The sequence below is a fragment of the Talpa occidentalis genome, unplaced genomic scaffold (assembly GCF_014898055.3).
Source record: "Talpa occidentalis isolate TD23 unplaced genomic scaffold, MPIMG_talOcc4v2.1 talOcc4.8, whole genome shotgun sequence".
NCBI lineage: Eukaryota > Metazoa > Chordata > Mammalia > Eulipotyphla > Talpidae > Talpa > Talpa occidentalis.
Window position 1 is genome coordinate 30303810 of NW_023605194.1, and position 19592 is coordinate 30323401.

At 46.4% G+C, this 19592-nt stretch overlaps 1 protein-coding gene across 1 annotated transcript in view; it reads right to left on the bottom strand.

Annotated features, from left to right (window-relative positions):
• WDFY4 (WDFY family member 4) overlaps positions 1-19592 on the bottom strand; it is a 223540-nt gene that overhangs the window by 14322 nt on the left and 189626 nt on the right. The window contains exons 50-56 of the mRNA XM_054690149.1: positions 18443-18562; positions 16399-16516; positions 14702-14811; positions 7864-8017; positions 5534-5625; positions 3090-3302; positions 263-410 (exon numbers count right to left, since the gene is read on the bottom strand). Coding sequence (XP_054546124.1) covers positions 263-410; positions 3090-3302; positions 5534-5625; positions 7864-8017; positions 14702-14811; positions 16399-16516; positions 18443-18562 — 955 coding nt within the window. The remainder of the gene's footprint in view (positions 1-262; positions 411-3089; positions 3303-5533; positions 5626-7863; positions 8018-14701; positions 14812-16398; positions 16517-18442; positions 18563-19592) is intronic.

Genomic DNA, 19592 nt, shown 5'->3' on the forward strand with positions numbered 1-19592 from the left:
GTGTGTGTGAGAGAGAAAGAGGTGTGTGTCTCAGGCAGAGAGATAGATAGGTGAGTCTTCATAAGTCAGACTCTAACAGGGGTGGTCCCAGACACATTAGAGCAGGGGCCACCCCAGATCCCTGCTGTTACTGCAGACACAGTCATCCAGTCATCCCCGAGACCCTGCCCATATTTGCACCCCTGAGTCTCCTGAGGAACGAGAGTCACTGAAGGGACAGCTCTGGGAGAGGACACCCAACAGAGCCTGGCCAGGTAGTTACCCTTTACTGTGACCTGGGACGGCCTCAGCGAGTGCAGGTTATAGAAGAAGGGCTGTGGGTGGCCCGGCAGGCCGGCAGGTGAGGAGACATCCTTTCCTGGTGAAGGCTTCCCTGCTGCGGTCCTGGCCGGGTGGGGCTTAGTAAAGAGCTGGAGAGGCAAGGGGACAGAAGCACACAGTGCAGGCCATTAGCAACAGCCAGGAAGAGTCACCCCCACACAAGTCCCAGCTGCACCTCCACTCCTGGCAGTGCCTGGGCCCGGCTCGGTCCTGCCTGGGGTGGGCACAACAGAACCATCTGGCTCAAGCCTTGAAGGTTGCAGACGAGGGGTCTGGGGAGTTGGTGGATAGCTACTTTCTCAAAGTCACAGTGCAGGGCTGGCGGAGACAGCCCTCTAGGCTGCCAAATCTCAAACTCTTGGCATTTCTTAGAAATTCTTCTCCAAACTGCTTGGGGAAAGGATGACTCATCAAGTAGCCCCCAGTTCCCTGGAAGGATTGCAGCTCTCATATCACGGATGAGCTATGGCTTTTTCCCTCCCCCAATCACCTGTCCGTCTTCAATCGCTTATTTCTCAGATCTGTTTCCTTTACCTTAAACTCTCTGCAGGCACCGGTTTCTTTAAGAGCATCCATTCAAATACTCCAAAGAGCAAACCCTGTGGCTTTTCTTACTTTCATTTTTCTGAGCTTTCTACTGTCAAATTGTCCCTAATGCCAAACTTTTTTTTTTTTTATAACTTTCTAGTATATTTATTTTTTGTGTGTGAATTTCTTCTTATTAATGAAGGGCCATTTTGCATAACTGGGCAATGCATGGAGTGCGAGGCTGTGCTGCTGGGCCAGGGAGTGCCCTGAGGCCACTCTAGCAATCCCTCTACCCAGCCATCCCTTGCTGTGCTCCTGCCCTGCTGCTTTTTCCAGCTAAGGGGCATATTTCTCTGCTCCCCCATGGAAATAGCCATTGAGGGGGAACAGGCAGAGACAGCATGGTGGGCAGCTGAAAGGGTGGTTCTCAGAGCAGCCTTGGCTCAGTGACAGTTGTTGTTTAGATGCTGGGCTCTCAGAACTATGATTTTAAAATAAGCATTAAAGAATGTCCTTTGCAAGACCCCAGGTGGGGTCCTGCAACAGCTTTTGCAGGCACAGCCTCTCGATGGAACAGTGCAAGGTCCTGAAGCATTTTAATCTTGTCTTTTGGCTGGGATCACTTGAAGAATTCTAATACTGATGACTATTTAGAATTTTTTTAATTAAAAATTTATTGATGCATTGGTTTAAAACATTATAGAGGTTTCAGGTATACTGCATTATAATTCAACATCTGTATGTTATAATCATCATCAAAAGTAGTTTCGGTCTACTACCAAATAATTGACTCACTTTACCCAGCTTACCCACCCCAACCCTCTTCCCCCAGGTAGCCATTGTTTTGTACTTATATTCTGAGAGTTTTCCCCTTCTTTAGAAATGTTTTTAAAGTCCATAAGATAGATCATTAAGTAGAATAAGAACAAAAAGTTGTGTGCATTCCAAGCTACACTGATATGAAAATATTTTTGCTTGAGGACAAGGATTGGGACTATGTGACATAAGACACATTTGGATAGTGCTGGTATTATTTTGAATTGTTTAATTACTTTATCTGTATTATGCTAATTTTTTAAAGTAAAGGAATGATATCATCAGGCTACGTCAGCTCTTTTCTGATATTCTGTCCACAATGTCTTTCCTGGGCAAACCCACATTTGGATATGCCACCCATTCTCCAAGTCACCCAGGCACCTCTCCTATCCCCCTAATCTGGGATTTGAGCAAACCTGAGCAGGGCAGATAAGGTCAAATAGGAAAGATGTTATTAGTTTTGCAGTGACTGAGATGAGCCCAACCGGCCTCATGTGGGGAAGTCTGTCGCCCAGATGGTCCTGGAATTGGCTGCATTTGTGTACACAGCTGCCAGCGTGGCTCCTGACAGTGCAGGCTGGGACTCCAGCCCATGGGGCCAGGCTTCTCAACCCAGATGGCTTCTCTCAAGGATAAAACATCTCTATGCTGAACTAAGCTTGAGTTTAACAGCTGGGATAGTTAAATAAGCGCCTCATCACACTGCATTCACCAGGATATCAACATGAATGCACATCCTCACATCACTTCCTGAATATCCTGATGGGGGATGGAGACTGGAGAGCAAAAGATTCAGGTGAGACCCCTGCAATTTGGCCAGGGGCCCAGGGGGCAGAACTTGATGCTCTTGCCTGGTGGCAATGTGGTGCAGGCTTTAGAACCAGTCAGATGGGGCTAGAGTTCTAACTCTGTCATCTGCTAATGATGACATTATTGGCTAGATATTTGTTTAGTCTCAAAAGAACCTCAGTTTCTAGATCTTTAAAAAAATAAATCCTATACCCAGAGCTCATGAAAGGTTCACTGAGATAACCATACTGATAACTAATATTTATCGGGTGCTCTAAGCACATTTCAGGCACAACCGAACACTTGGTATTTTGATTCATTCACAACGATGCAATAGGGTAGCTACATATATGAGAATTACATCCTGTGGCTTTATCACAGTGTCTATAACATACATCAAAATGAATGCAGCCTTCCTCACTGTCATTACTAACATCATCACCTTCATCAGCATCAGGTGGTAACTGAGGGCCGAGACCTGATACTGACGACACAGGAAGGATAACCCTTTCCAGTCTTCTCTTTTGCTCTTATCCCAGGAGAAAATGCCCCCCACTTTCTCCCCTCCCCACCCCCAAGTTCATAATGCACACACTCTTTGCAGTAAGCAAGATAAAGGATATGGCATGCTGTACCTGTTTGGGCACCTGTCCAAAGTTGCTGACAAACCCCAGGATCGTGCTCCTGATCAGGGGGTCACTGACACTGCCGAGGTCCATTTTGTCACCGTAGAAGTAGGGATGGAAGGTATTAACAGCCTCCACGGAAGCTGACCCCTGTTGCTTGTACCCAAAAATGAGGTCTATCCAGTGGTGGAGGTTGGCACTGACAAAATCACTTTCCAAAGCCTGTAACAAAAACCCAAAAAGCATGAAAAATGCAGCCTCTTTACAGACTTGTGGCCCCACCGCAAAGGTCAGGAAGAGCACGTGCAGCAGGATGCTGGAGCTGGCTCTGCACAGGGGAGCTGATGCCCCCCGGGCTGGATGGGCACCAAGTGGGCAGACATGCAGGACACCCGAGACCTCACAAGGAGGCGGGTGGTTTTCACAGTGATTGTGGGTTGTTGGTTTTCAAGGCTAGTATAGAACTAGACAGGATAAATGGTAATAGTGTGTTAATACACCACAAAGTTGTTCTTACCAAAATTGAGCCATTTATCTTGAGGGAATAGTCCCTGATTATTCCAAACCTTTGGTTGATTTTTAGAGTTCTGAAAAGTTTGCTATGGCAATTTTTGCTATGATTCTTACTGCTGGCATGCAGTAGGGGATTTTTACACAGACATTTTCACTGATGTGGATCATTAACTTCATAATCTATGGAAATCTAACCTTCACCAAAGGAGGTGGCCTCACTGTGATCAGCACTGCCCAGTTTCCCTGGTCTCATTTCTCTCTATCTCTCAGCATGTCTCTTCTTTGTAGCACTCTTTGCAATTACAGTTTTCCTGTTATTTGTGTGGTTATTGGAAGACTTTTCCTTCCCACAAAAACACCGGCACCTGTATTCAGATCTGTAGAGTGAATTTGTTCACTCATTGCAGGCCAAGAACTTTTCTGGGGAGAGGGCTGCTGCCCCTGAGGGTCAAGCTCATCTCTGGCCCAAGTACTCCAGACTAGTGAGCTGTGGGAGGAACAATTGTTGGATTAAATATCAGGAGCCAAGAATAAACCAAAGAAGAATTTTCTCCTCGCCAAGGGAAAAGGGCAGAGGAAAAGGCACAGCTTTGTAGTTACTGTCAGTCCTGTCTCCAATTATTTTTTTGATGTATAATTTACATACAAAAATATTCACCCTTTTAAAAAATATTGTTCTGGCAAATACGTGAAGTCACATAACCACCCCATAATCTAGGTGTAAGACATTTATATCAATTCAAGAAGTTCTTATACTTCCTTTTTGCTCATCAGATGTTACAGACCATGGATCTCTTTTCTTCCCTATAGTTTTACCTTTTCCAGAATGTCCCATAAATAAAATCCCATGGATTTGGCTTTGGGCTTTGGCTTCTTTTGCTTAGGACAGTGTTTTTGAGATTCATCCATGTCCTTCCATGTAGCCACAATCTGTTTCTTTTTATTGCTATATCTATATTCTTTTTATTTTATATATTTATATATACATTTCTTTTTATTACTATATTTATGCTCCACTGTGTAAGTGTATCACTTGATTCTCTATTTGCCAGTTGAGGGATATTTGGGTTGTTTTCTGCTTTTAATTAAAATAAATAAAATGGATAAATATTTATATATACACTTTCCTGTGGATATGTTTTCTTTTTTGGGGGGTGGTGGTGGTAAATACTTGCAAGTGGAATTGCTAGGTACTATGGCAAACGCATCTTCAACTTTATAAGAAGCTGCCATGCTTTTTCCCAAAGTGGCTGTGTCTTTTTGTTTATCCCACCAGCAATGTGTGATGAACTCTGATTGTTCTATATTTTGCTTACTCTTGGTTTTCTCAGTTTCTTAAATTTTAACTAGACATTCTTGTGAATGTGTAGTAGCAGCTCACTGTGGTCTTAATGTATGTTTCCCTGATGACTGATGATATTGAACACATTTTTATGTGCTTAATGCTAACCCAGGCATCTGACCCAGGAAATGCATTGCAAAATGGTCCCTGGCCTCCATGAACACCAGCTTTTCTGGGTAATAAACCAAGTGCTGCCTAGTCCTGGCAATTCCTTTGGCCACTGGTAGCCGCTCAGGCCCTCCAACCTTTCTCTGAGCTACACTGGGCAGAATGATCCAGGGCATGGTCCTGTCTGCAGGGTTGGCTAAGGACATTAACTTGCCCTCCACCCAATAAGAATCTGAATTGCTTCCCCCAGTGATTCCCACAATAAACTGGCACAAGGGCAAAGCCTAATGGAGCTCTTAAAAAGCTCAGAACCTAAGGCCAACCTGGGGCACAGAGCCAATCCTCCCTCTCCAGGTTCTCCTAGCATAAGAGCCTAGAATTGCTTGTTGCTAGCACTCCACTTGGACAGAAAACCTCTGTGGACATTGAGGGGACAGTGAGGTCCTCATTTCGGAGACCAGGGACTCTGCTGTGACCCCAGTCAACTCACCTGTCTGTGTAGGCTGATGAATTTCCGAGGGTCCCCATCAGCCCAGGGAGGGAGTTGCACATCCCCCAGCGCTGTTCCATCCTGCATGCAGCCTGAATGCAGTGAGAAACATCAGAGTTTAGGGTGAATGGGAGCCCAAACTGGATGAGGGAAAGGGTTGTAAGCACTGTGCTGTCCAGGACTGCAGATTCTGTGCAGATCAGGCTGTGAGCTGCATCCTGCACAGGCCACCCTGCCTCCTGCCTCTGTCTGGGTGCCCCCTCCCTTGTCTGCCTGCAGTATCCCTACTTGACCTGTAAGCCTTTGACCCTCCCACGAGGCCCTGGCTTCCCAGGCAGTGTCTGTTTGATTCACAGTTTGATTCACAGGCATGAAATGATTCTAGTGTCATCATTGTATGTCTGCCTTACCCTACTCCATGCCCTCTCATCTGGGTGCTTTTTATACAGTGCTAAAACAATAAGGAGATAATAACAAACGCTATTGTATTTTGAACACCTAATTCTATGCCAGGGCACTATGCTAGGTGCTTGGCACACATTGTTATATTGAATCTTCATCCAACTCTATAATTTATGCATTTTCTCTCCAGTTTGAAAGTAAGGACAGCAAGCTTTCAGAGGGAGCTTCCCCAGACATTAAGAAGAGGAACCTGGATAAAAGCCCGAGTCTATTCTACCCATTAGCTGCACAACTGTGAACATGTTGCTTAACCTCTTTGGTATTCACTTCCTACCTGTTACCTCATGGGGCCGGTATAGGGATTAAAAAAGAAAATGCACAAAATGTGCTTAGAAAAATTCCAGGCCCACGAGGATTGTTCAATAAACATTAGTTATTATCTTGCTTAAACCCTCCAGAGCTTTCAGACTGGAACGAGAATAAAAACTCTCCCTCCTCTCTCTGGCTGACAAGGCTGGGCTTGAAGCGGTCCTTCTCATCATTCAGCCTCAGCCCAGCTGTCACCTTCTCAAGCAGCGTCTGAGTCACTCACAAGTCCTCTTCCTGCCTATTTCCTCCATAGGGCTTCTCTTCATGGCATAGCATTGCAGTTTGTCTATATTTTCTATTCCCTTCTCCCTTCCCTGCACAGAATACAAACACCTTCAGGAAATTTACCCGAGAGACTCAACTAAATTCCCAGTATCTGAAAAAGTGCTTGCACATAAAATAGATGCTCAATAACCCCTTGTTTTCCTGACTTTCCTGAGGTCACCTGGCCTTGGCGTTTCTACAGCTAAAACCCTCCTGTTGGCAGAAGCCCCTGGCTTCATTCCCCAGACAGAGGGGATGTGGTCCCTCCAGTGCATGCCCGACCCCAGGCTGACCAGCCACCTCCTCTTGGCTTTCTCCTTCAATGGGCTTTACCATGCCTTGTGAGAATGGCCTTTTGTTTTGTTGGGGTCTCTTCCCTAATGAATGGGAAGTATCTTAAGAATCTGAACTCTACTGATGTCACCAAATTCTGTGGGGTCAGACTTGCTGGGTTTGGTTCTGGGCCTGGGCACATTTTAAATGTTCCCTAGGCAGCTGGGTTGCAAACAACTACACAGGAGGTGAGTGCTTGAGGCTGCAGCCAGATGTCTTCATCTGTGTCCCCTGGCCTGGCCCCTGATCTGGCTTGAGGTATACGCCCTTCTGGGCTGTTTGGAGGAAGAAAGAGGGCCCCTTGGAAGGGAACACTGGCTTGCCAGTGTGTACTTGTTACAACTCTCCAGTGCCCTCTACAGGGAAGGCGATCACCTCCCGCTTCTGCCTATATGCTGCCCCAGGCTTGGATCATATATCTCCACAAGTCCCTTGATATTTGCCGAGCAGGTCCCCAAGGTCTACACACAGTCCCTAGGGACCTGCCTGATGTGACTTCCTAAAGTCAGGCTCAGTTGGGGTAGGTACAAGAGGAGCGACCAGCAGGCCTGCACAGCTGCCTTTGGATGCCACCCAACAATATTCCCAGGAGTTTCAGCATCTCTGGGTCTTACTCACGGAGCCCAGGCTAACCTGTCTGTGGAACAAAGGGTCCGAGAGGCCATGGGCTTGCCTGGAATCACACAGAAGGCCTTGCCAGACCTGGGCTCCTGTTCTCTGCTCACCTCCTCACTGCAAACTGAGGCCTGAGGATCCCCTAAAGAGGGGTCAGAGGTGGGCACAGAGCAGTTCTGGCAGCCTGGGACCAGGCACCCTTCCTCACATCCTGCTTTTTTACCACACACCAACCACACTGGTCTGGGGAAAGACCTGTTCGGTCAGTTGCTCAGTAAAGAAATTGATAAAGTTAGTCATGACCACCTATAAGCTGCAAGAAAGAGCCTTGCCCAGGCCTCACTCACCAAACTCCACGGCGTTGCAGTTTGTTAAGAACTCGGGCAGGTAGAAGAATTCAGGGGTCAGTTCCCTGACATCACTCATGTTCTCTCTGGAGGCCGACTCCCATGTGTTTTTCACACTGTGAAACATTCTATCTGCCACATCGAAACCTCCCCCCTGCAAGGAAAAAGTGCTGATGTGAGCGGCTGTGGAAGTCATGCTGTGCGGGTGCCCATGGGCCTCCAGGCCTCCCCTCTGTGGCTGAGCGGCAAGTTCCTTGGTGAGAGCTCTCCATTCACCCCCACACTCACTCCCACACACACTCATGAATGAAACTCCAAAGGTCCTGTTGTGCCAACTTAGTGGGGGATCCCTGGGCCTGGGGCAAATAATCTACTATTTGTGGGTCAGGGGGACTCAGCTCTTTCTGAGAAGAGAAATCCTGCCACACTCCTGAAGCAGCCCACACCTGGGTACCTGGAGAGTTGACTCATAGTTCTCTGCACAGAGACAGGGACACCAGGAGACCTAGTTACTTCTGGGGTCTCTACCAGAAACAGGGGGCGGGGGAAGAGGGGCTTAAAGATGTGACCTTTCTCCAAGGTCATTTTGCTCTTGGTTGAAAGGGGATGCTGTCCACTCTCATATTCAAATCGAAATGGAAACAAAATGGAGGGAAGAGTGTTTCTAAATAAATCTGCAACTAACGAGTCACTCATTGAAACGTATTAAGAGCTTTGTGTATTTAATCTGCAGCCAGCCGGAGCCCTGCATCTGCGGGAGATTGATGCCTCCGCTTCGTCCTGCTTTCCTTTTGCAGCTTTTATGAGTGCTGATGGTAATCTCCTGAGAAACAATATGATTTGGTAATAAAAAGATTACCTGTATTAAATAAAAATAATATATACATAGGAAATATTGTTAGTGCTACAAATCTGGTTAAAGATATTACCACAAAGAAAAATGTTATTTTTTTCACAGCTGTCTAATGCATTTTAGCAAAAGTAATATCTTTAAAACTTAAGCCTGTATTATTTATAAAGGAAGCAATAACTGATTTTCCTATTTCCTATATTAATAAATGTATTTGCATACATTTGTTTCAAAATTAATGGGTTTTCTCACTTCTGCAATACAAAAGAAATGCCAGATCCCCCAGAAGAAAAAGTAGAACTGCTTCTGCTTTGTTACTTGTAAGTCTGTGGGTTGACACACACTCTGGAGGCTGCCAGCAATGAATACCTGAGTCTCAGGAAAGAAAGGAAGGAGAGAAGGAAGAGAAGACAGAAGGGAAAAGGAAAGAGGAGAGAGGCAGAGGGGCCTCATTAGGCTTGCAGGGCACCTTCCTAGCAGAGTCCAAAACAGTTATCAAATAAAAACAACCACAGAATAACCCTAGACACTGGATGGAAACAAACGGTGAGAGGTGTACTGAACCACCCGTAAGTGTATTCTGCAGATATTTGTGATTATCAAGAATGAGGAACCCCACACAGATGCAAGCAAACCCCCTCAATAAATAAAATAAATAGCAGTGAGGTTATTATTAACAACAAGAGAGCGACCTCTTACTGGCAGAAGATTTTTCCCATGCGCCATTAAGCCAGAAGATAAAAGGGACAGGATGGAGGTTTCTGAGGCAAAAGATTAAAGAGTCTGGATTTTATGACCAGCAAAGGTATCACGCATGTAAGGAGACCCCCAAAGAGATTTTGAGTACCTAAGGACTCAGAAACAATGTAATCCTAGGTGCCCTTTCACCTAAAGTATTTAAAGAGAGGAATTATGCAAAGAGGAATTTAAAGGAAAGGCATGATAATAGGGGAGAAGTCGCCCACACGGACTATAGCTGGACATTCACATGGGTTAAAATCAGAAAAAGTCCTTAAATGTGGTACTTGGGTCAAAACTAGAAACACCCTTGAGAGGAGTGTTTGGTGTCAAAGGCACTGACTCTGGTGTGAGGACCAATTCGATGCGGGCCCTCCAGATCCCACCTCTGAGGCCACCAGGTTATGACCCTCCTCCCGGACACTTTCCAGCTGCCCAGCCCTCTCACTGTAATCAGAGCTGGCACAGCTGCAGGCATGAGCATCCAGCCCCCCAGACCTGGCTGCAGCCAGTGCCCAGTGGTGGGTCTAGGTAGTGGGTGAAAAGGCCCAGGTGGTCTTTGCACCATGTATGAACACAGACACAGGAGCTCCGACTGCCCTCCCTTCTCCCTGGCACATGACTCACCCACACCCCAGGCTGGCACCCACCAGGAGCGACTAGGTGACAGCTCTTTTGAGCCAAGCATGGCCACGGTCCTCAGTTCTCTCTGTAGTTAGCATATGTCTTACACAAAAACCAGCCATCTCGCCTCAGGTGGTTCAGAAAACCCTTCCTGCTGCTGGTAACAGCTGACTTCACACGGGCTGTGACTTAATTAACACAGCACTTTATTTCAGTTTCTTATTAAATGCAGCAGTGAAGGTGGCGGTGGCAGTGCTGCCACTGTGCCCTCGCCAGGGCGCTGGCTGTCTTGCTTTGCCCCGCCCAGGCTGGGTCTGAGCTCAGGCCTGAGAGGACCCAGTGCTTCTGCCAGACAGAACTGGGCCTGGGCTGTGGCCCCAGCAATAGCAGGCCTCCGGGTGGCTCAGCTGCATCAGAACTCACTGACAGTGGCTCCAGGCAGGAAAGATTCTCAAAAATTACTGCATCCTGGGAGACAAGTCCCCACTTCCTGCTAATAAGCCTCATACCACCAGGGAGTGGGGATCACACCAGGACACAGCTGACTTGGTGCCTGGGTCCTGCTGCCTGCTGTCACCAGCTCAGGCCAAGCTGCACATAAACACCCTACTTGTTAGATTGTATCACTGTATAACAAGTTTGGGGCAGAAAAACAGACAAGCACAACAATAGAGGTGTGCATCAATTTTAATAGCGGTCCAAACTTGTTAAGATTTAAAGGTGGGGGGATAAAGTATACCTTGCACCTAGGAATCAGAGTATGCCCAGCTGCAATTCTTAAGCTGTGTGTGAGAGCCCCTTGTGCTGTCCACTTCTGTGCATGTCTGTACAGTGCCATGTGGGATGGCTGATGCCCCAAAACGTGCTCACACAGATCACACGCCACTCTGAATACCAATGGTACTTCCATGCAGACATGTCACTGTGTTTGGGTACACAAGTGGGTCGTGTTGACCACCTGTAGCAAGCAGCCACCTGCATGACTCACAGTGTGTGTGTAATATTGCACAAGAAGCTCTGCATTGAGCTACTAAAACAGTGATCTTGAATATGGAACATGTCCCCTTTCTCTTAAACACTCTGCTCCCTCTGGGCAATCTCTGTAGACTGCCACTCATTTTGCAGTGAGTGACTTTGGCTCCTTGTCCCTAGAGCTGTAATCCATTGCATCTTCTTATATATGTCCTTAGTGACCTCAAGCGAGGAATATGACCTCCTAGAGAGTCAGGAAACCAAGATTAATCACAGCACCCTTGTGAGGGTACAGTGAGATGATGTGGGTAAGGTCCAGTCACATTCACAGTGGTGCAACGCTCAAGCACCAAAGGTAGAAGCAACCCAAGTGTGCATTGTTAGGTAAGTGAATAACAAAAGGCAGTAGATACATACAATGGAATATTATTTAGCCTTAAAAAGGAAGAAAATTCTGACTCATGTTATATCATGATTGAACTTCATGAGTGGTCACGATGATGTTACGTTAAGTAAAATAGTCACAAAAAGACAGTTAAGTATGTTCCACTTCAATGAGGTTCCTAGAGTAGCCAAATTCATTAAAAGAAGAGAGAAGGTGTAATGGTGGTTGCCAGGAGCCAAGGGAAGAAGAAATGGGGAGTTGTATGTAGTCAGTATAGAGTTTCAGTTTGAGAAAAAGATAAAGTTTTAGAGCTGGGCAGTGATGACAGGTGCAGAACAACATGAATGTACTGAACTATACTTGAAAATGGTCAAGATGGTAATTTTATATTATGTATATTTTGCCACAAATAAAACAATAATTTCAGAAATACAAGTGAGGTAGTTTGCATCATCCAAGCACACCGCAGATATCCAAGGATGATTAGAGGCTGGTGCTGTATGAAAGAGCCTTCAGAGAGGACTGTCTCATCCACCTCATGGATTCCATCAATAAGAAAACTAAGTCAAGAAAGAGAATGTGATGTGCTTGAGGCCAGACAATGAGGACATTGGGCCCTGACCCCAAATGTGTTATCTCTGGCTATTCGCATGTAGACAAGAAGCAGAGCTTGCTCCCTGCAGGATGGAAATGTGCACTTCCTGAGGCTGACTCCTGTGTGTCCACCGCCATCCTCATGCCCTTGCTCTCCAGAAGAGGAAGAAGACCTCGCTGCCCAAATTCTGCCTTCCCCACCTTACCTACTTCATAATCCATGCTGGGCTAGGAAGTCTGAGATGTTGAGAATGGGTGAGGTGCCATTTCTTGTTACTACATAGGGGGTCTTCTGAAAAGAAATGGGCCTGCCCCCAAGAAACAGGGTGGGGCAGATGATGTCAGGACATTCTCAAGGAGGTCTATGAAGAACCCAGGATTCACAAAGAGAAGCCTGATTCATTGCTCACCGATGTAGCCTTTTACCCATCCACTTGAGAGCTAAAGTTCACCTTTTATTCTAAAGGAAAAAAGCTAAAGATGGTTGTTTCTTCTGCTGGCTCCAAAAGCTGGACCATTTATGGCCACTGGAAGAGACGGTTAAAAGTAAGAAGGTGAAATCAATTCAGAAGCAGAGGTGAGCCAATATGCCACAGGTAGATTTGAACTTGTAAAAAGCAGGAGTCACATCAGACTCCAACATGGGAGTCAAGAGGGCTCAAGCTAGGAAGAGTATCTTTGTGACACCTAAAGCATGTAAGATTGGCTCTGACCATCTCACACTGGTTTAAACAATCTCAAACCGATGTTATCTCTTTGCCAATCACCAATGGATCAAATGAGCTCAGATAAGCTCAAACTAGTTGGGACTAGCTTCAAAGAGGCCCAAACCCAATATTTTTGTGGTTTCACAGCACACCTATTCTATCTGGTTCCTGCCTTCGTGGAATGTTTTTACACAGTCCAGACTGTCTTGAGTTTGCTTAAACCAGAAGAGACCAGCTTGAAGAAGTTCAGGCACATTCAGATTAGATCTGGCAGCTTCAGCAGGGGACAGGGGCTAACCATGATTGATCACCTATGTAGGGTCAAGCCCTGTGCTAAGGGATTTACCCACATTTTCTTATTTAATCTCAAGAACCGGTGAGATGTGCATAAGTAACCCTCATTTCCAGGGATAAAATAAATTGGAGAAGTAGATGTAAATTTCAGAGCTGACACTGCAGCGGCAGATAGAGCTGGGGGTTTTAATACATTAGACAGAAGGGGCAAGGGGAAACTTTTAAAGCATCCAGAATTCCCCGGATGGAAAGCCATAATGGAATGCATCACCATCATCATCAACAGGGCTCATCATTTCTTGTGGATTAATGAGCAACATCTGGATGGGATTCCTGGCATGGGGTACAGCTCTGGGACCATTTGTTCTCCAAACCAAACTTACTTAAAATGCTTGTTGCCTGAGAAACGCTCAAGGGAAGCACACTTATTATTTTTGAGTGAATTTCCAGGGAGAGGGGGTTATACAATGTCTAGACAATCCACGCTGTCAATGAAAGAGGAGGTTGTGCCGAGAAAAAGACAGGAGGGATTTTGCTTCTTGTTGGAGAAGGTGCCTGCACCTTGCCTACTTATTCCCGCCCAGGGCCTGGGGTCTGTTAGGGTGAAAGTCATTTGAGTGATACACAGAATGACCTTGCTGGCGAGGTCAGACCAAACACACAATTCCTGGCACTCATTCTCCTTTGTTGAAGCTTAACTGTCAGAGCAAGTCCCTGCATTTTCAATAGTCTGTGACCCCCTGTGGCTCTTGCCTTGCAAGTACTGGATCAGGTCAGGCCTTAAAATTGGGCCTGTAGTGTATTTACTTTGGAGTTTGAGCCAGCTGGCTCTGGCTGGGTTATAGCCAAAGTCAAAAGCTGTGGCCCTCGGATAACCTTGGAAGTAGGATCTCAGGGATAGAAGCAGAAAGAGAGAAAAAGAGAGAGAAGAGAGAAGAAAAAGATCTCAGCTGCTCTGGAGCGACCCAGTTCCTCTTGTTGGTACCCTGCCCCCCATTCAGAGTCAGACTTTCAGTTCACAGAGGGTGGCAGCCTGGCTAATCTGAAATTCAAATTATTTTTTTAGTTGTAAGTCACTGTTTATCTGAAATTCAAATTGACCTGGGTGCCTTAGATTTTTATTTGCAAAATCTGGCAATCCTAAACTGGCATAAGGGTCTGCTAGTTTATTGGCAGGTCATTTGGATAGTTTGGCTCTTCAAATACTTTATTTCTTCTGAGGCAGGATTTAGCCTAACTGCTTATTCTGTTACCATCAATGATACTCTTTTCCCTCTTCCTTCTTTGTGTTTATTTTTCTAATTTTTGACCACCTACCTTCAAGCATATTTTTAAGTTTCTTGTTTTTCCTTTACTATTAAAATCAACTTATGTTAAGTATTTTTCCATGTCTATCTTTTCTTATTTTTTAGTTATTTTGAGACTGGTGACAGATATACAGGTATCATTGATGAGGCGCAGCCTGCCTCAGCTGGACCCCTGAATCCTGGAGCCAGCATCCAGGGACTCACTGGTTAAAGAGGTGATTTCTAGTGGACGAGTCCCTGCCTCATCTGAACCCAGCTTGTAGTCTGCAGGCTGTCTCTCTCTCTCTCTCTCTCTCTCTCTCTCTCTCTCTCTTTGCTCTGTGTGTGTGTGTGCGTAGGCATGTAGTGGGCATTCAGGAAAGCTCACCTGCAAAGAGCAGAAGGCCTGGGTGAAGGGGGGCATCCGGACCAGGTAGGAGGCGACAATGATGGCTGAGGAGTAGTGCGTGCAGTAGTGGCACTGGACTGTCATGTCTCCTGCAACGAAAAGATGGTTCCCACCTGTGCTGAGCAGGTATAGACGCATCGGCCTGCCCATGCTGAACAGTAAGCCCTAGAAGACTCTTGTGGGCTGACGGGGCCTCTGTGCTCTGCTCACCAATGTCATGAACACCCACCCACCCCTGGTGACAGCACATTCAAGACCTATGGTTTGCCCCCAGGAATGCAGGCAGAGCCAGGCCCTGGGAAGGTGGGACTGAGGATTCATGGGGAGCTGTGCTCCTGACTTAAGGGGTCAGGAGCCCCACATGCCTATAGTCTATTCAGCAACATTTGCTCCTGTTTTCTTAGAATAGAAGCACCTGCATGAGAAGGGGAGGCATGAACTCAGGGCTTCCCCCATGTGTTTCTAGAGGGGAGTATAAACTTCTTCATTTTGCTCCCTCTGAGGCAGATACAGGGCCCAGATGGACATCCCAGCAGGAACAACGTTAATGCTGCCATCTGTGGGGCATCAGGCCGGCTGTGCATTCTCTCTTATCAGCTCTGTATCCACACAGCAGCCCTAAGATGGGTGCTACTCACTCTCCCCATTTCTCAGATGAGACACCAGAGCAAATTCGAGATTGACTTACATAGTAACTAGTGGCACAACCAGTGGGTGGCACCTTCAGCAGAAGCCTGAGCCAGCCAGCCCCAGGACATGTGTCTGCTCATCCACTCACCGCCAGCCTACACTGCCCTAAGGCCTCCCTCACACTGTGCAGTTCTCTAACTCAGAGTGGTCTGCAAGATGGGTGCACTTACAAAAATATCCAAACTCAATGTGTCACGCAAATGCACAAGCAGGAGAGATGGGAGAGAATGAGACAAATGGCCTGCAATGGGACACAGTTGGTGAGAGCTAATAGTCCTCTGGCCTGCCTCTGTGAGAAGCACCCCACAATGCCAGGTGCAGCCAGGGGAGAAGCACCTGGGCTGGGATGCTGAGAGGGGTCATATTGATTCAACTTTTGCCTCAAGAGGAGATAAGGAGGGCCAGGAGGACATGCTTATTTGTCTACCTCCTCCCATTTCCCCCAAACAAGTTTCAGTGGCAGCCTCATGCAGAGAGGGGACCCTGGGTATAGGCCAGGTGGCCCCAGGGGCTGTGCAGGATGTGGCAGGAGCCTCCTTATCATGCCAAGAATCTGTCCTTAGGGGAATTCTGCATGGTTCATGGATGGAAGTTGCCTATTTTAACATATATGTATTTCAAAGCATTTGAGAAAAAGAATACATATAGCATAAAATATATGATAGAAAAATTTCTTTAAAAATATATTCATTTAAAAAAATACATGTATTTAAGAAGGGACTAGAGCTCATGACAAAGACTAAGGTACAAAGAATATAGATGCCTGTGAAGGTGGCAAATGGTATAATGGTGACAAGTACATGAATAGTTTGGAAACTAGGTTATAGAGCCAAAAGGCAGCCAGGGTTCAGACCACTAGATTAGAGAGTTCTGTCCTCAAATGCAATGGTTGACTAGTTGATCTCCTAAACCGTCATTGACTACCAGCTCAAGGTGTTCAAATAGGCAGCACTGCAGGAGAAAAAGCAAGCTGAGAATCTACCCACCTTCAGTCTTCTCAACTTCTTTAAACCTCTGGATAAATTTCAGCTTCCTTTCCTTGGTCTGAGCCCCCATAGGTTTTGAAAGATCCCGGAAAGTCTTGGGATTTGTCAAGTTCAGCGTCTAGAAGGCAGATGTGCAGCTGGAGTTAACTCCCCTCAGACTCTCTTGTGCCCCAGTGAGACTTCGGAAGCCACGCTCTTTAGTTTTATGGTTCTCTTTATTGGTTTATTGTCGTTTGGTCTGACCCCCCTCTGGTGATTAGCAGGCGTGCTGGGGTTTTATGGCCCCGGAGGCAGTGATCCACAAAGACTTAATAGGGGAGAGATAGAAAATGAGAGGAGGGAAAGATTGAGTTCACACTGAACCTGTTCCAAGTTGACCCAAATCAGAACATGGCCACCAGCTACCAGAAAGAGATTTTCAGAAGAATTCCTGTTGTCTGTGAGGCACTTGGCTCCTACCCTCACAGAACAGTTTGCTTCGATAGTTCAAGGACCTTGCTTAGAAGCCAGCTGATTTTCTAGGAAATTAGAAGTTATCTGTGCAGGGAGGAGAGGAATGGCCTCAGGCTTTGGAGGCTCCCTGGGCAATAAAAGTACATGTGTTCACCCCTTTCCTTGCCCTTGGGGACACACAGTGGTGGGGACCTGAAGGTTTTCAGGACGGGTGCCCTGAGAGCTGTGTTCTTTGAGCAGAGATGTTCTGTGTGTCAGCGGAAGAAGTATGCATTCCCCAGGGTTTGTGTGACTTGACAGGAGGAGGTGTTTCTATATAGCCCCCTTTCTTTTGCAAGCACTGAATTACCAAGGTACCCTAGGGGGGCAGGGCCTGTCACCTTTTCAAAGGCCTATAGAAGACAGAAGGGGGCAAGAGTGGAGCAGGCACTTCTAAGACCCCCGTGAGTGACGCACATGTGGACACCCACGCTCTGCTACAGTGATTTTTCCAGGGCAGAATGGGACTTCATGGTGGCCAGATCTCCCTATGCTCTAAAAAAATATTGGAAATTCAGATTTTTAGCATAAATCTTCCATTTTTTAGATGCTGGTCAATAATAAAAATTTGGGACTAAACAAAAGGGACTAGTAAACCATCACTTCACAAAGTGTCAGTTAAAAACTTGGATTTGTAAGTTTCAATTTTATAGTAACTTGCCCTTAAATGGATCATTACAGGGATAAAAATGGTGATTGGTGAGAAAAGTTTTATGTGGTTAAATAGCTTAAGTGGAAAAAGGAGGTTATAAAAGATGGAGTCTCCCTCTCCAAATCCTCGTGGGGGTCAGCTATCCAAGCAGCCGCAGACAGGATTAGCCAGGGCTGGTCTAACCAAGACCCAGTCACCTTCTGCCCTCTATAACATACCTATAGAGGTATGCTAGCATACCACAGACTAGCATACCTCCTGATGGCCATTGTGCAGGTGGTCAGGTCACTGCTTCAGCACTGAGCCAACAATGTCACCTTGGGTCACCTTCTTCCCCTGACCACTGAGGTCCAAGAACAGAGACTAAAAAAGTCATCAGCCTCCCCAATGGCTACACTTCTCAGTCCAGATCTTGGCTTATCTAGATGCCATCATCTCCGTTACTGAAGTCAGACTACAGAGAAGGAAGTCATTCATTCTCTCTAGGTCTCTGTATCCTCTCTTCCTCTTCCTCTTTGTACACAGTCATTCTAAGAAAAAATTCTTTGACCCATTTCACTTAATGGACCAATGTTGGTTCATGGCAATATCTGAGCAGATTCATTCGTTTTCATGGTCGGGAGGAAGGCCAGCAGCTCCCTAAAGCACCTGTTGACTGTGGTTCCTAGTCAAGTTCATCATCACAGTTGGGGCTGTCCCTCCACAGGTGGGGCCAGGACAGAAACCCAGAAAAACAGACTCCAAAAGCCTCCCTTGGGGTGAGGACCAGAGCAGAGAGCTGCCCTGGGCCCCAGATGGATTGAACCTCATGGCAGAAACTGTGTGCTAATTTAGGGTGCTCTGATTGTGAGGGTCAGAAAGGCTCAGGGCACCCATGGAGCATCTGCATGAACACTGTACCTGTGAGGTGTAGTCGGCCAGGACCCAGGGAAACACTGGATACTGCATGTAGTCATTGCAGGTTCTGCCGGCCAGGGTGTTGAGGTGCATGAGATACTCAAAATTGCTGATGTCCCTTTTCTACCAGAAGAGACAAAGAGAGGATAAACCCAATGCGGTTGGCATTTCCTGAAGGTCACAGGAGTCTAGCTCTCCATCCACAGGAGACCCTTGCTGTACAGATGAGAACAGGCAACACATCCATCCACCACTCCCTGTCTACCTTGAGCATGAATCAGGCTGACTCAGGGAGTCTGCACTCAGTTCAGCATGAACTGAGGCAAATACATTCAGGAAATAAAGTTGGCCAGAAAAAATATATATTACAGCTGAGCAGCTCAAAGCCAAGGAAAAAGCATTCTTTAGTCTAACTGTTGGATGTGATACTCAAAAGGTGATTAAAATAATAAAACAAATGTTACGGATGAACTTTTTGCCAGACCCCCTTATGATAGAATATAAATAAGGGACTTTGCAGCCTCAGAGAAAGAGGTCCTCTTTGGTGGGGTGAACACCCGTCTTCCTCTGGGATTCTAGGAATTTTTTTCCCTATCCTTGCCTGTTGGTTGACACTTGTTTTCCTGTTTCTCAAAGCCCTAGGACATAGAGCCACAAGATAGAGAGAAGGACTCTGATGGGGGGAAATCCACCAAGGCCAACAAGTGAAAAAGCAGCTCAATGCAGATACTGTCTCTTATAAGAGACCTGCATGCTGGGGTCACTCCTTTCCTTGACCTACTCCTTGGGAAGGGATTTCAGAAGGGAGTGACCATGAAGCTCACTCTTGTGGCCATGTGCTCCCTAGGATTGTCCTCTTGGGATCCCTTCCTTTCACTGGGGGCCCTAGGCTGAATATCAATCCATCTGGGCTGGGAAGTGTCTTCCCAGGAAAAAAAAAAAAAAAAACTCATATACCAACTGCATGTGTTCATTTATTCATATAGGTCACAGATGGAGCGTGTGTGCACACAGGCCATGCATACTTGTACACACACACACACACACACACACACACACACAGACAGTCCCAGCTCTGGCTTCCAATGCTCAAGAATCACCCTCAATTTTGACATCTTTGCAGGGAAGTATTTGTAACATTTTGGTCAGTTAT